The 15,415-nt window shown below is 42.9% G+C and overlaps 1 protein-coding gene across 1 annotated transcript in view; it reads right to left on the minus strand.

Annotated features, from left to right (window-relative positions):
• Window positions 1-325: 325 nt before the first annotated feature.
• The window catches only part of DNAH5 (dynein axonemal heavy chain 5), a 98,549-nt gene continuing 83,459 nt past the window's right edge, over window positions 326-15,415 (minus strand). The window contains exons 42-46 of the mRNA XM_083623652.1: window positions 14,496-14,711; window positions 13,203-13,415; window positions 10,391-10,543; window positions 8,267-8,498; window positions 326-2,308 (exon numbers count right to left, since the gene is read on the minus strand). Coding sequence (XP_083479778.1) covers window positions 2,157-2,308; window positions 8,267-8,498; window positions 10,391-10,543; window positions 13,203-13,415; window positions 14,496-14,711 — 966 coding nt within the window. The 3' untranslated portion in view covers window positions 326-2,156. The remainder of the gene's footprint in view (window positions 2,309-8,266; window positions 8,499-10,390; window positions 10,544-13,202; window positions 13,416-14,495; window positions 14,712-15,415) is intronic.

Here is a 15,415-nt window from a genome sequence, read left to right on the forward strand (position 1 = left end):
ACTTTCATCCTACTACCTGCAAATATTTTCTGGATGCGAAAATATCCGCTAACCACTGCAGCACCCCTTCCAATGAGGAGTGCACTATGCTATATCTGCCTCAATTTCAGTCCTCATTCAGAATTTCTTTTGCCAGCAGAGTCCTGTGTCAAGTGAATCCATGTACAAAGTGTGACTAACTTACGCTGCTCTCCATTGTCAATGTCTTTAAAGATCACTAATCAATACAAAAGAACCAATAATTCTTCACCCTCAGGAAGGTGAAGCTCTATGCCAAGATAACACAGCAACTCACTCTGAATCAATTAGGCACATTTCCAGAAAGTGTTTTGCAATATTTATTCCGTTTCAAAAGTTCAAATCATGAAAGAATTTGCATATAGGGGAACAGCTAAAGGAAGAGAGGGAAGACTAGGGTTTTTTATATAGGTATTTGGATCAAGAAGATCACTGAACAGTTGCTAAGGGAGAATGGAGTCTGGAGGGCAGTGAAATGTCATGTATCAGCCGTGCCTTGTCTCAGTTTAGCTCCTGGACATTTGAACAATATCCATGCATTTCAGAGCTTTACCCTGAATATGTAAGGTGTCTTATATATTAAGTCAGAATACTGGTCTATCTGACCAATATTATCTATTGACTGGTCTTAAACACTCAAAGGTTTAAGGCAGAGGCATTTTGTAGTCACAGAATCACAGGGCTGGAAGGGACCCCAAGGGTCATCTAGTCTAACCCCCTGCAATGCAAGAATCTCAGCTAAAGCATCCATGGCAGAAGGCCAGCCAACCTCTGCTTAAAAACCTCCAAGGAAGGAGAGTTCCCAATCTCCCAAGTCAGTCCAAGGCTATTTCTAACTGGAAGTGTTGGGGGTTGAACCTAGAAAGTAATGCATGCCACTCATATACTGAACCACTGAAAAATGGAGGGCTGGCCACTTGGATTTTTAAAAAAAAGTTCAGGGTTATCAAATATTTGATTCTGCAACGAGATAGGAAAACCACAGACAAGAAGCATATAAAAAAAGTTTTGAATTTTGATGCCTATGAACAAAAACACTGCACATTAATTTTAATGAGTTTCTTACTATCCACAGGCTGCTTACATACATGGAAGTTTTAAAATATAATCAAAACACATTTGGGATTTGGACTTTTCTTTCATTGAGACTGAGCCAGGCCGCTTTGAAACAAATTCTAGACACTCTCACCCAGTAGCTTACAACTGAGAAATAGGATTTGACATGAAGTGTGACAGAGTCAAATTGCTTGGCATGATTTACATTTCTCTTCAGCTGACTCCAAACATGAAATGTTAACTACACTAGTAGTGAGAAAGGTTTGAAAAGGGGAACAGGATAGGAATGATGAAGAGGGAAGATACGAAAATAAAATAGCGCAGAAAGAGATGGTGGTAGCGTCCCCCTTCCCCATTTTGGGGCCTTCAGTAATTCTGGTACAACAATCCAGAACTTTGCTTAAGGACTCCATTCCCTATAATTATGTCAGGGAGAGTGGGTATAATCCAGAGGCTGTTTGTGCATAACTTAACTCCTGATTGATTTCAACAGGGCTGCAGCTCTATCTGAATTGCAGCCCATTGAATTTCAAGTGTTCCAGAAAGGACTCCCAAACCTGGGTTAGTTGAAGAAACATCGCAAACCAGCCTTGACAATGCCAACAGTTCGGTTTAAACTGCTGTGCGTATGGGGGGTACATTTTATGTGGAAAGTGGCACTCCATTTTTTTCTCTCTATAGAAATTGCCATTTATTTATCACACTAGAGGGTCACAGTGACAGATAGCTTGCTCTGCGTATATACTTAGTCACTTAACTTGATGTTTACAAGCACACTTCAGTGACACACGCAAAAAGTCCCTCAGAGATAAATGAGGGCATGTATTCAGCGAGCTTTCTAGTTCTGGGAAATTTGATAAAGCCTGTTAACCTTTGAAAGAAAGTCAAAGTAGAAGAATAGAGCAATACTCTTGATATAATTGATATTTAAAAAGCAACAATCAACCCTGTGACCAGTCACCTAGCTATTTCCTTGTGATGTGGATGTTCAAATGAAGAATGTGAAGGGAAAAGGCTGTTCTAAAAGCCTCGGGTGGGTGGGGGGGGCAACAGTTTAAGAACATGCAAGTGTTCTCTTAACATTACTTGACATCACACAGAAGGGCAACTCCACGCAATATCCAATGCTCAGGAGGTTGCGTGGTCCGGAGGTCCACTGCGGCGATATAATTCAGATCTGTCCGAACGGGTTTTTTGTAGATTGGGCAGGAGTACAAGCGTGGATCTCTCGAGGCTAGGGAGATGAAGGAAGAAAACACTTCATTGTCATAGGGCTATGAATAGAGCAAACATCTTATAGGAAAAAAAAACCATATGAAATTAAAATCGGTGTCCTATCTGGAACTTCCAATTTAAAGAGAAAATTCCCACCGAAATGCAGCAACAAGAACGTTGGGCTTGGATGTGTCAAGATTTAACATCAGTTCCTTGTTCTTTCCCCTTACAGGAATACAATCATACAAGGGGGAGCAGAGGAAAATTTGCAAACTCCACCCCTTCTATAAAGGTAAAGGGACTCCTGACCATTAGGTCCAGTCGTGGCCGACTCTGGGGTTGCGGTGCTCATCTCGCTTTATCGGCCAACATTTGTCCACATACAGCTTTCTGGGTCATGTGGCCAGCATGACTTTTGGTGCAACGGAACACCGTGACAGAAACCAGAGTGCACAGAAATACCATTTACCTTCCCGCCACAGTGGTACCTATTTATCTACTTGCGCTGGTGTGTTTTCAAACTGCTAAGTTGGCAGGAGCTGGGACAGAGCAACGGGAGCTCACCCCGTCACAGGGATTTGAACCGCCGACCTTCATATTGGCAAGCCCAAGAGGCTCAGTGGTTTAGACCACAGTGCCACTCATGTCCCTACACCCCTTCTATAGCACATCACCATTCCTATATTTAAAGCCCTCCACAAATTGAAGGTCAGAGACCTCACGTACATTGTCTGAAGGGAGTTGGCATCAACACTACTTTTGAGAAGCCACAATGGGCACCTTCTTTTATGTAGCTACTGTAAGCAAATGGTGTCTAGGCACCATTCGATGCAGATCTTTTCCAATATGGCATGAAATTCCTCTCCAGAAACACGCAGCAGCAAAACTATTTTAAAAGTACTGCTTTTAAAACTGCAAACCAAGGAATTTCTAGCAAATAGTTAAATTTAAGTCTATAGCAGAACTCCAAACTCTAGTTAAATGCCCCTCTTTGCAGTCCTGAAGATCCTTCCTATAACCAACAGGTAATATTCAGACTCATCTGATGCAGACTTATTTCAGTGGGCTTAAGAGGTCAAGGTAAAGGACCCCTGATAGTTAAGTCCAGTCACAAACGACTCTGGGGTTGCGGCGCTCATCTCGCTTTACTGGCTGAGGGAGCCGATGTTTGTCCGCAGACAGTTCTTCCGGGTCATGTGGCCAGCATGACTAAGCCGCTTCTGGCGAAACCAGAGCAGCGCACGGAAACACCGTTTACCTTCCCACCAGAGCGGTACCTATTTATCTACTTGCACTTTGCCTGCTTTCGGACTGCTATGTTGGCGGGAGCAGGGACCGAGCAACGGGAGCTCACCCCGTCACGGGGATTTGAACCGCCGCCCTTCTGTTCGGCAAGCCCAAGGCTCAGTGGTTTACACCACAGCGCCACCCACGTTCACTTCTACATTGGATCAGGTTGTTGGTCTCTGACTGCAGTTTTGAGCACTAAGGAAGTTAGAAACAAAGACAGTGACCAAACCCTTTAGGGAAAGGTTTGCTTTGCTTCCAGATGGCCTCTTTACTGCACATCCATCCTGATTTGTTTGCAAGGGGATTAGACAATGTTGACTATTTAATGAGCATTTGTTCTGATTTGTTTGCGGGGAGATTAGATGTCACTGCATCCCAGTGCATTTCCCCTTGACCTTCCTTACTGCAAAAAATCCAGTTTTGGGGAAAAGCAGGATCGTTGTGCAAGCAACTACAACTGCACAACCAAAATTTACCAGGATCGAATTGACCCCCACTCAAAAATAGGAAGAGTCTGGAAGCAACCAGAATTTATAAGATCCAGGGGCTCAATCTTATCCTGACATGGGCAGATTTATCAATATGTCAGCAATGTTGCCAGGTACACATATTAACTCCCCGCCCCCCCCAAATGACTGCTGTTCACTCTTATGAGGAAAATATAAAATGCCACACTTGGAAACTTGATTGTGGTGGGGGCAAACCCCACTTCCTGCTTCTGAGAGGGACCCCGCAAGAGTCTTGCAATATTCAAGCCCCTCACATAGCTGCAACTCATACCTGAGATGCTTGCTTACCTCTAATAATCTCCGTTAAGCAAACAGCCTTAGCCACAGAGCTGACTGCGCTAAAAAGAAAAAGTAGGAAAATAGTCCACAAGACTGTGCCCTTCACAGCTTTTATATTTCTTTCATGCTTCATTTTATTTCTCAAACCAAACTGACTGCTTTCAGGCAAGCAACACAGGCTGAACTCTACAATGCCAAGCAGCCTGGGCTTTGGGTGTCCATCTCTCCAACCCACAAACCATTTTGACAGCTGCTTCCTTCCTACATGAACCCCAGAGGTCCTTCTCTTCACTTCTAAAGTTGCTCTTTCAATCTTTTGACTTGCTTGCTGAAGCAGATCCAAATTCCGTACATTTAGCTGTCAAGACTAGCTCCAGCCGACCTGGTTACAACTTGTAGCCTCCCCAGTATATATTCTTGCAAGAGTGAAAAGTTGATTTTAAGCAGATTGACATTCCTTCTTTTTTAAAATAATAATAATAATAATCATTTAAATTAAACCATGAAAGAATGCATAATGGTTCCCATCTCTCTTCTGATATTTTGGATTTTCCTTTAGCACATTAACAAGTTTTTTTACTCTTCACTTCCTATCCCTGGGTGCCATTATGGCTTATAAAGCTGATCTAGCCTCCCAAAAGTCAATGCATAAATCCATGCTTATTAGCTACTTCCTGTTTATTGGCCAATACACTTCAAGTCATTGCCAGGAAAGCCACCCAGCATCTGGCAGAGGGGGAAAGGAGCATCAGCCTTCTTGGACCAAGTGTCACTTGGCCCCTTTCCTTCCAGCCCAGAGTGTCTTGGCAACCAAGCCCACCCCTGCAGTTGGCAAAAGGAGAAGGGAGCATGAGGCACTTCTGTTGGCCTACTGAGACCAAGGGTCTTTTTGTTCTTCTGCTCACACCAAGCAAACTTCTTCTGCCATCTGTGCTTGGTCTTAATCCTGAAAATGGACATGCGCGATTCAGGGAAAATATACCGTACTTACAAATAAATACACCAGGGCAGGTGGGCAGAACATAGATCAGGATCTGCTGGCAGATCTCTAGGAGACTGACAAGACTTTCTGATTCTCAGTTGTTTAGAAATGGCAGCAACAAAGAAGGTGGCTGTATCCCCTGAAACAAGGGTGCTGAAGCAAAGAAAACTTGGGGAAGTCCTGGAGTAGAATATTTTTTAGAAAGGCTGGTAAGGTAAAAAAACACCCTGTTCTTTTATTCTAACTATTTGCCTTTAGCACCTGGCTCTGGTTGAAAGATCTAGGGCTTCCAGGGGAAAAAAAGTAGGGCACACTAACATATAGTCCAATCTTATTCCCAGTTGTAAATGCTTAAAGGTAAAGGGACCCCTGACCATTAGGTCCAGTCATGACCGACTCTGGGGTTGCAGCACTCATCTCGCTTTATTGGCCGAGGGAGCTGGCGTACAGCTTCCGGGTCATGTGGCCAGCATGACTAAGCCGCTTCTGGAGAACCAGAGCAGCGCACGGAAATGCCGTTTACCTTCCCACTGGAGTGGTACCTATTTATCTACTTGCACTTTGATGTGCTTTCGAACTGCTAGGTTGGCAGGAGCAGGGACCGAGCAACGGGAGCTCACCCCGTCAGGGGGTTTGAACCGCCGACCTTCTGATCGGCAAGTCCTAGGCTCTGTGGTTTAACCCACAGCACCACCCGCATCCCTTGTAAATGCTTAGGTCCATAGAATTCAGAAGGGCTAAGCAGTGTTGCATCTACAACCAGTGCACAATAGTATATTCCACAACGACAGAGTTTCATGGGCCAGGAGTCAGTTTCACCTGCTGAATGACATCCTGAAGGGGGAAGAAGGCAGAGTGGCTCCACCTTCAGCTGATCAGCCTTCAAGTACACAGAGAAGGTGCTGATGAGAACCAGCTGGCTTCAGCCTTCTTAAGCAGAGCTTCCAGCAGCAGTCAGATACTGGAAACACTTGTAGTTCCCGGTCCTAACTTGCTGCTTCCTGCTCATCTTGAACCTTGATCATCAGATTCCCTGACCCCTAGACCGTCCGAACACGTGGATTGCTGTTCACCTGACCCTAGGACTGGACTGACTTTGGATGCTGACTCTGCCAACTCAGAGACCCTTCTGGTGGGCTGGTCTTCCACTCCACTGAGCTCTGCACACTGTTGCTCGGCAACGAGACTACAACACTATTGTTCTCTAATCCACACAATTTGCATAGATAGATACATAGACAGATAGATAGATACAGAGATAGGATAGTGGCATGCAAGACTATCGTTTCAAGGAGTATGACATTCGTTTCCTCCTCTACAGCGGACTCTCCTTTTGAATTCATGGCCAAAGTACTGAAACAATGGTTTAAGAACTTTCCCCTTTGCTGTACAAACCAAGATGACCAATTACCCTGCATTTTGTTCCTAACATGTGGTGAAGTCATCCTTACCTCTTGGCAGGATGAAACAAATAACCAAGTGACCTTAGCGTGTGAGTGAAATAGAAGACCCAGCGGGAGGCCTAGCCGGCTATATGCACGGGCTCTGTGCTCATGAATGGAGAGGGGTTCCTTTTCTGCATTACTAATTATAAACACAGAACCAGATGGTGGCAATTATGATAATTAATCCATCTGGAACAAAAGATGTGGGTTTTGCAGAATCTTTTGCAAAAAGAAAAAAAATGAAGGCCAATGACTCCAGTTGCTTGTGCTTGCAAGTGCCCCTGAAGAAGGTATTTCAAATGTAATTATGAGCTCGATAGATACATTTATGTGCACCTAGAGGCTACACACACACACACACACACACACACCACACACACACTTTTCCCTGTTTTCAAGGGGGACTTACCATTTTTATTTTTAGTGCATGTGCTTTCTTATTGTAGCAGACCTATGTTCACGGGAAGGAAGGCGATATTGAAGGAATAACTAGCTCTGAACCCAGAACAACTTAGGGACGCTCACAGAACCCTGCAGAGGGTTCTTCTGCTTGATCCTAGTGCAGTGGTACCTCCGGTTACATGCGCTTCAGTATACAGACTCTGCTAACCCAGAAATAGTGCTTCAGGTTAAGAACTTTGCTTCAGGATGAGAACAGAAATTGTGCTCCGGCGGCGTGGCAGCAGCAGGAGGCCCCATTAGCTAAAGTGGTGCTTCAGGTTAAGAACAGTTTCAGGTTAAGAACAGACCTCTAGAACGAATTAAGTACTTAACCCGAGGTACCACTGTAAGCCCTTCTGACTGCAGTTCTGATCTTGGCTCATTGTATACAGATGCAGGTCAGGTCTTGAACGTGAGCAAGATGTTGCATTATTAATCCATTCTCTCACCCTTCTTAGCAGTGTCCTAGTTCCTTTGTGAGCGAGGCCATAAAGCAGGCATGCTAGCGCTACTGATGCCAGGGATACACTGGTGCAAAGAGTTGACACACCATTTGGCAATACTATATGTAGTAAGGGCTACTTCTTAGTAAGTCAGCACCTCAAATAAGACTTTTCAGCTGTCTGCATTCAGGAGAGGAAGCATCTAAACTGGTCCTTGGAGGAAGACATCATAACTCACTATCATTTGACTGACAGCTCAGCCATCCCATGAAATCTGTCAGCCATGAGATAATGGGCAGACACTGCCACAAATTTAAAGGTTTCCATATTCTGATGTACCAGTACAGTGGTACTTCAGGTTACATACACTTCAGGTTACAGACTCCGCTAACCCAGAAATAGTGCTTCAGGTTAAGAACTCTGCTTCAGGATGAGAACAGAAATCATGCTCCAGCGGCACGGCGGCAGCAGGAGGCCCCATTAGCTAAAGTGGTCCTTCAGGTTAAGAACAGTTTCAGGTTAAGTAAGGATCTCCGGAACGAATTAAGTACTTAACCTGAGGTACCACTGTATCGACTTAATACTCACTGTTGTTTTCTGCATATATCCTTATCACGGGCATCAGTTCGAAGAGGACCTTGGGCTTTGATTCTATTAGTTTCATGTTCCTTTTGTCCCATCCGGCTCCTTCTAGATAGAGGCCATAGACATAGACGCCCTCAGAGGGAGGAGCTGTGATGTCATCCTTCATCCACTTGGTGACCTCATTGCACAGAACTACGCTGTCAAGTGCCCATCCCTTGTTCGCTCGGGTAATTTCCTGTAAAAAGCAACACAGCAGCAGCTGAAAGGTGGAGACCATAGATTTCAACAGGCAAAGGCATTACATAACTTCAGACCAATCAATAGGGCCAGGTGAAGTCCCATTTACCGTAGCTCACACATTCCTCTCTTTTCCCTCTGAGGCTTAGTCAAGGTGTTCGTCTCCTAATAAATCATTTTCCCCACATTGCACATCAACATTCCTTACAGACACTCAAACATTTCATTAAATTTCTATCTGCCTTACAAGCTGAGGGAAACTTGACAGGCTCAGAGGGACACTGACACCTGATTATCAGTTTCCTTGCCCTGCAACCCAGAAGCAAGGCATGTCAAGTCTGATCCGGAAAAGGCAGTTAACAGAACCCAGAAGTAAAAAGCGAGCTAATTTGAGTATTTCCTGGAGGGACCAAGAGTTAATCCAGTTTCACAAAGTAGACTTTTAATTACTTAATCATCACGTAAACAGAACCCCCCATGTCCCTGTGGAAATCACAGGCTGAAGCAACCTCGAAAGAACGAGAAGCGAATACCTGTGGTTCTTCAGATGGTGTTGGGCTGCTTCTCCCATCAGCCACTGCCAGCACGGTGCATGGCATGGGATGATGGAAGCTGTAGTCCAGCAATCTACAAAGTGTTATGTATATATTATATAAATAAATTTTGATGATATGAAAAGTAGCAGAGTAGCTTACAGCTGGGAAGTTAAATAACTCTTCTTGTTGATTGATAGCGTCTTTGTAAAGACTATAATAATGTCCAGGCTCTTTGTATTCAAAATGACTTTACTTTCATAAACATCTAACTGGAAAAAAAATATATTTGCAATCTCGTGCTTATTCCAGCATGGGTATATTCTCACTTGAATTGTAGACTGAAGTCTACTTACTTAAGACTTATAAACAAAACTGTGTTAAGACTTACACCAGAGTTTTACCTCATTCGGGTCTTACAGTTTCTTATGAAAGATTCTTTACTTTCACCTCAGCAACACTCTCTTTGTTCCTTACAGAGAGATCCTGCACAGGTTTCTCCCTATTAACATTTAGGGATCTTCCTCTGTCTGTTTCACTGTCTTGTTTCACAGCACTGTCCTCAGCAGTATCCTGAGAAGCCTCTCTCAGCAGCCCTTCTCCCTCTCTCACAAACACACAGACAGAAGCAGAATGCAGTCAAAAATGACAGTTACTGGAATAACAGTCACAACAGAATGGAATGCCTCTCTCCTTGCCGACTGCATTGCTGTGGGCAGCTTTGGCCTACTTTTATGCCCAGGGAGTGGACCTGAGGGAAGACTGGGTTCCTCAGGTCTGCTCCCCCAAACCCCGCCCCCCGGGCTGCCACGGATAGGGCAATTTGAATTGTGGAGGGGCAGCAACAGCTGCTGGAAAAATGGCAAGGCTCCACAGGGAAAGGTGGAGATGCGGCGGACCACAACTGCCACTCACCGTGGAGAGAGGTAAGCAGCCATTATATTAGGATAAATTGTTTGCAAAAATGTGTACGTTAGTCAAAACTGCATACAAATATTTGTTTGTGAAAAAAAAATTATGTTAAAATGCTGAAGAATTTCCATACAGATCTTTTTTTAAAAAAAACAAATCGCAATTTGCTTCAAACTGTGCAGAACTGATTTAAAGAATGGACACATGGGAAACAGAGAACTGATATTGACAGATCCATCCATAATGTGGGGTATAACCACACTTCCTATAATTCCTTGGTGGATACCATATGCTTTCAGGAGGCAAAAGCAATTCTTTGCATATGAACAGATATTATTTCTGTTACTATCCATTTCAGATGGTAAGAAAAACATGAACATGAAAAATGCACACACACACACACACACACACACACACACACGATATTTTAAAGGCTTTCTATAACCTGTCTCATTGCAGTTAAAAATCCTTGCGGGTTGAAAAACCCTGTCATCCAAAAGCAGTTTGGTCGCCCTTCAAAAATCCAACAGTGAAACTGCCGATTCCTTTCAAGAAGCTCAGTAAACCAAAATCCAAGAGTGCTGGAAGCCCAAGATGCCTAGAAAGAGAGACAAAGCAATGTTTTGATGATGTAAAGGCCACAGCCATGTCCCAAAAGATGATCATAGAATTTAGATTCCAAGGCCTACTTCTCACCAAACCTCTAACAAACACGGGGATAAGGGACCTGTGACCCTCCAAATATTGTCTGATTACAGCTTGCATCAGTCCTACCTCATACGACTTATGTTAGGGGACAATTGGGAGTTGTAGTCTATCAATAACTGGAGGCCCACAGGTCCCCCATTCCTTTTGCAACACAACTTTGCAGACCAAATCATCAAGAGCAGAAAGTTGTGTCAGACTTGTACCACTTCAAATTTGAAATGTCTTTAACATCAGCAGTCACATCTAGACCAAAGGAGCGTTTCAGACCTGTTCTTGAGTTTGTTTAAAATCTAAAACAGCTTATCTTGTATTCCTTTCTTTGAATTTGTGCTATGTACCGTATTTTTTGCTCCATCGGACGCACTTTTTCCCTCCTAAAAAGCAAGGGGAAATGTGTGTGCTTCTTATGGAGCAAATGCAGGGGGGAGGCAGGTGAGAAAACCCCCAAGAGCCGCACACAAGCTCCGTGCGGCTTTTGCAGGCTTTTCCTCAGGAGGGAGAAGGGACTGACTGGCCGCATCAGTCCCTTCTCCCACCTTGTAATAAAGCCAGTAGAAGCCGCGCAGCCCCTTTAAAGAGCGTACGGCTTCTGCGGGCTTCTGCGGGAGATGGGGGAATTCCCCCACCTCCTAGAAAAGCCAGTAGAAGCTGCGCAGCCCCTTTAAAAAGCGTGTGGCTTCTGCGGGCTTCTGCGGAAAAGCCTGGAATGCATACAGGCTCTGCTCAGCGCTCCCTTTAAATAATATTATTTTTCTAGAATTCCCCTTTAGAAACTAGGTGCACCTTATCATCAGGTGCACCTTATGGAGCGAAAAATACAGTAGGTTTTTTTAAACCTTTTTGGAAAGGCAATACTAGAGTTTTCACAGCCGAGTCCTCAACTCCTTATTACTACTGCTTGGCTTTCTTTAAATAGGGCTGTGTCTAAAACTTGCCATTTAGGTTTTCAAACCTTTTTTGTAATCTCAGGGGAGCGTTTCAACCCTGTTCTTGAGTTTGTTTAAAATCATTTAAGGTTTATGTTTTCTCTATTTCCTTCTGAGGAAACTGAATAGTTCAGTGAAACAAGGTTTGAAGCCAACATCCCATTAAGGCTTTATTCAATTCTAGGTTTTTCTAATTTTTTCCTTAAACTTTTTGATTTTTGTTACTTAGTTTAATTCTATAAGATAATATTTCTAGTCGATTACTTCTCATTTCAGGGATTTTCACAGTATTTCATTTGTTTTGTGTAACTAATAGAAAACAAGCTGTCAGGAAGGAGGCTAGGTTTGGATCCTTCTCCCTGTATGGAGGAACATTAAATCATGTGAGATCTCACCTTTAGTCTAAAGCGGTACAGTCCAGAAAAAAGATTTACCACCTCTTTGAGAATTAGGCCAAGTGGATTTATAAGATTGTGCTGTCCATGTGTTAAGTACGTTTTAAAAAATCGTTGTAGAACAGGGATTGGGAACATATAACTCTTCAGATGTTGAACGCCATTAGCTTCAGTCAACCTGGCCAATTGGGAGATATAGTCTAGAAACATCTGGATGGCTTCAGGTTTTACCTTCCTGCTGTAGACTCTACAGACACTGAATTGATCTGAGAGGAACAATGTGGGGGAGGGGAAATCACATTTTACCATCCCTCCCGTGTGATCTAGGATTCAGAGTGGCATAAGATCAGGGACAGATTTAGGTTTGATGAGGCCCATAGCTACTGAAGGTAATGGGGTCCTTTATATGTCGAGCTGCCCTTTGTCAACAACAAATTGTCGCTGTTTTTTGTGTTGAATGTATGCTATATGGTAATTTATGGACCTAATACGTATCTAAAGCCATTTGCACATAACAAAATATGTATTGTAAGTAATTGTTGAACTGAAATACAATTAAGAAGAAGTGATATTTTAGGGAGCAGGCTAGCAGACAGGGCCCATTACTTACATCACAGGAGCCTACACAACACAAAACACTGTTGCAATATGTAGGTTTTATTTTATTTGTTTTTTTATCTTATATTTTGGAAATGTACATCCAGGTGTTTTTTTTCCTTTAATTTTTTTGGGGGCCCCCAAGAGAGTGGGGCCCTAGGCTATAGCTTGTTTAGCTTATACATAAATCCGGCACTGCATAAGATACAACCATGCTGTCCAGTGTGGTGTAGTGGTTAAGAGCGGTGGACTCATAATCTGGGGAACCAGGTTCGCGTCTCCGCTCCTCCACATGCAGCTGCTGGGTGACCTTGGGCTAGTCACACTTCTCTGAAGTCTCTCAGCCCCACTCACAGAGTGTTTGTTGTGGGGGAGGAAGGGAAAGGAGACTGTTAGCCACTTTGAGACTCCTTTGGGTAGTGATAAAGCAGGATATCAAATCCAAACTCCTCTTCCTCTTCAGGTAGGGCAAAATGAGTCATAAAGTCAGTCATAAAGAGTCCATTTCAGAAGTGTATGCATGTTTAGATGCTCTGGAGCACATGATGACTAAATACAGCATATTTAGTGCAGAAGATTGATGATCTAACACAATTTTTTTTTTCCCAGTGAAGGAAATAGTCCCACCAACCTTCCTCCAGCGTTCAGGAATCCTTGCATCGTACATACAATCCAAAGCATCTCTGAGGTTCTCGCTCATGATGATGGTCCCATCAATGGCAAGTTTGAGGTCTGTCAGAGTGTTCCGCACCAGAGCAATAATCCTCTGCATTCTATCGATCTCCTGTCGCAGGAAGATGTTCATAGGCTGGAATGGGCCCATTTGCTGCAGCCTTTCCTTTACCTGACATGAGAACACAGAATACAGCAAGCTGCCAGGAGTTGTAAACAGCTTCTGTACTAACTTAGATAAGTTTTAATTGAGTAGAAGGGGAGGCAGGAGGAGGCAAGCAGGATAGTACTTTAGGCTGGGTGCATGAACCACATTTTCATCCCCTCTTTGAACCTGACACATTTGCAGCTACAACTCATTCCTCAGCAGCTGGATTTATTTTATTTTATTTAAAAAAACATATCTATACTTTTCAAGTTTATACATTTCACTGGTTTTATAATAATTTTGACATTTCAAAGCTTGACTTCCTTCCCCTTCTTTCTGCGGGTCCTTCAATTTATTTTTAATATCTTCTGCATATCCAAATTATGGTAACTTAATTTGCTCATTTATTCGTCTTTAAATATTTACTCTTGTGCAGCTGCAGGTTATTACAATAATCCTGCCAATGTTCTTATCTGTTTACAATTTATCTGTAAATATTCAATACTGTATACCATTTCCATTCATACACACACACACACACACACACACACATATAATATATATATATGTATGTTATCTTGATTTCTTATTCTTCCAGTAAGCCATTTCTGCATATTCCATAAGTTTTCTATCCATTCTTCCTTTGCTGGGACTTCTGCTTCTTTCCATTCTTGAGCAAGTAACATTCCTGCCACTGTAGTAGCATACATGAATAAGTTTCTATACAGTTTGGGTAGTTCTGTCACTATAACTCCCCAAAGAAAAGCTTCTGGCTGTTTTTTTACAAAGGTTATTTTAAACATCCTTTTCATTTCATTATATATCATTTCCCAGTAAGCTTTAACCTTACTACAAGACCGTCACATATGATAAAAAGAACCTTCTTTCCCCTTACATTTCCAACACGTATTTGATTTAGATTTATACATTTTTGCCAATTTACTCGGTGTTAGATACCATTGATATATAATTTTCTCTTAGACCATATCAGCAGCTGGATTTTTTAATGTAAAAAAATCCAAAAACAAACCCAGAATAGAAAGCCTTTCTTTCAACTGGGCAAGTCTGCAGAGAAAGCAAACTCACCTGATTTTAGACACCTACCTCAAATGGAATGTAGTCGGGAGGAAGTTTCTCCACCATATCATCAGCCAATCGAGCAACCACAGCCTCTCTGGTCTCACCTCCTCCACTGGAGCTGTCTTTGGGTTGGATGCTGAGGATGGTGTCCAACACATCTTTTGCAAGTTTGCTCTGGTAAGTAATGTCAGCATTGGGGTGCAACCCAAAGACTTCTGGCGTATCGTAAGCAGGCAAACCCTAGGTGGTTAAATATAAAGGTAAAGTCCAGAAGATTAAGAAATGCAAGCTTTATGAAGATAGGTGGCCAGTGTGTGTGTGTGTGTGTGTGTGTGTGTGTGTGTAGGATAGGTTTTCAATATGAACCAGATTTTCCCCTCTTTGCTTTCAAATAGAAGAGGAATGTCATCTTTGAAGAAAAAACAAATAAAACAATTACCGTATTTTTCGCTCTATAAGACGTACTTTTTCCCTTCTAAAAAGTAAGGAGAAATGTGTGTGCATCTTATGGAGTGAATGCAGGCTGCGCAGCTATCCCAGAAGCCAGAATAGCAAGAGGGATCGCTGCGCAGCGATCCCTCTTGCTGTTCTGGCTTCTGGGATTCAGAATATTTCTTTTCTTGTTTTCCTCCTCCAAAAACTAGGTGTGTCTTATGTTCTCCTGCATCTTATAGAATGAAAAATGGGGTAGGTATCACCATGTTCATATCTTACTGATAAAAGCCTTTACATTACATTTTGAAAAGGTCAGGGAAATAGGATATTGGAGTACAAAAGAATAATTCAAATAGATGCAGTTTAAAAGTCATGGCACTGGTATGCACATATCCAGGGCTTTTTTTCAGCCAGAACTTGCCAGACCTCAGTTCCAGCACCTCTCTGGTGGGCGCCATTGCCGTTTTATGAGAACAAGGGAGGTGTTCATGGTGAGTTCTGGCATCTCT

The sequence above is a fragment of the Podarcis filfolensis genome, assembly GCF_964270895.1.
Source record: "Podarcis filfolensis genome assembly, chromosome: 7".
NCBI classification, from domain to species: domain Eukaryota; kingdom Metazoa; phylum Chordata; class Lepidosauria; order Squamata; family Lacertidae; genus Podarcis; species Podarcis filfolensis.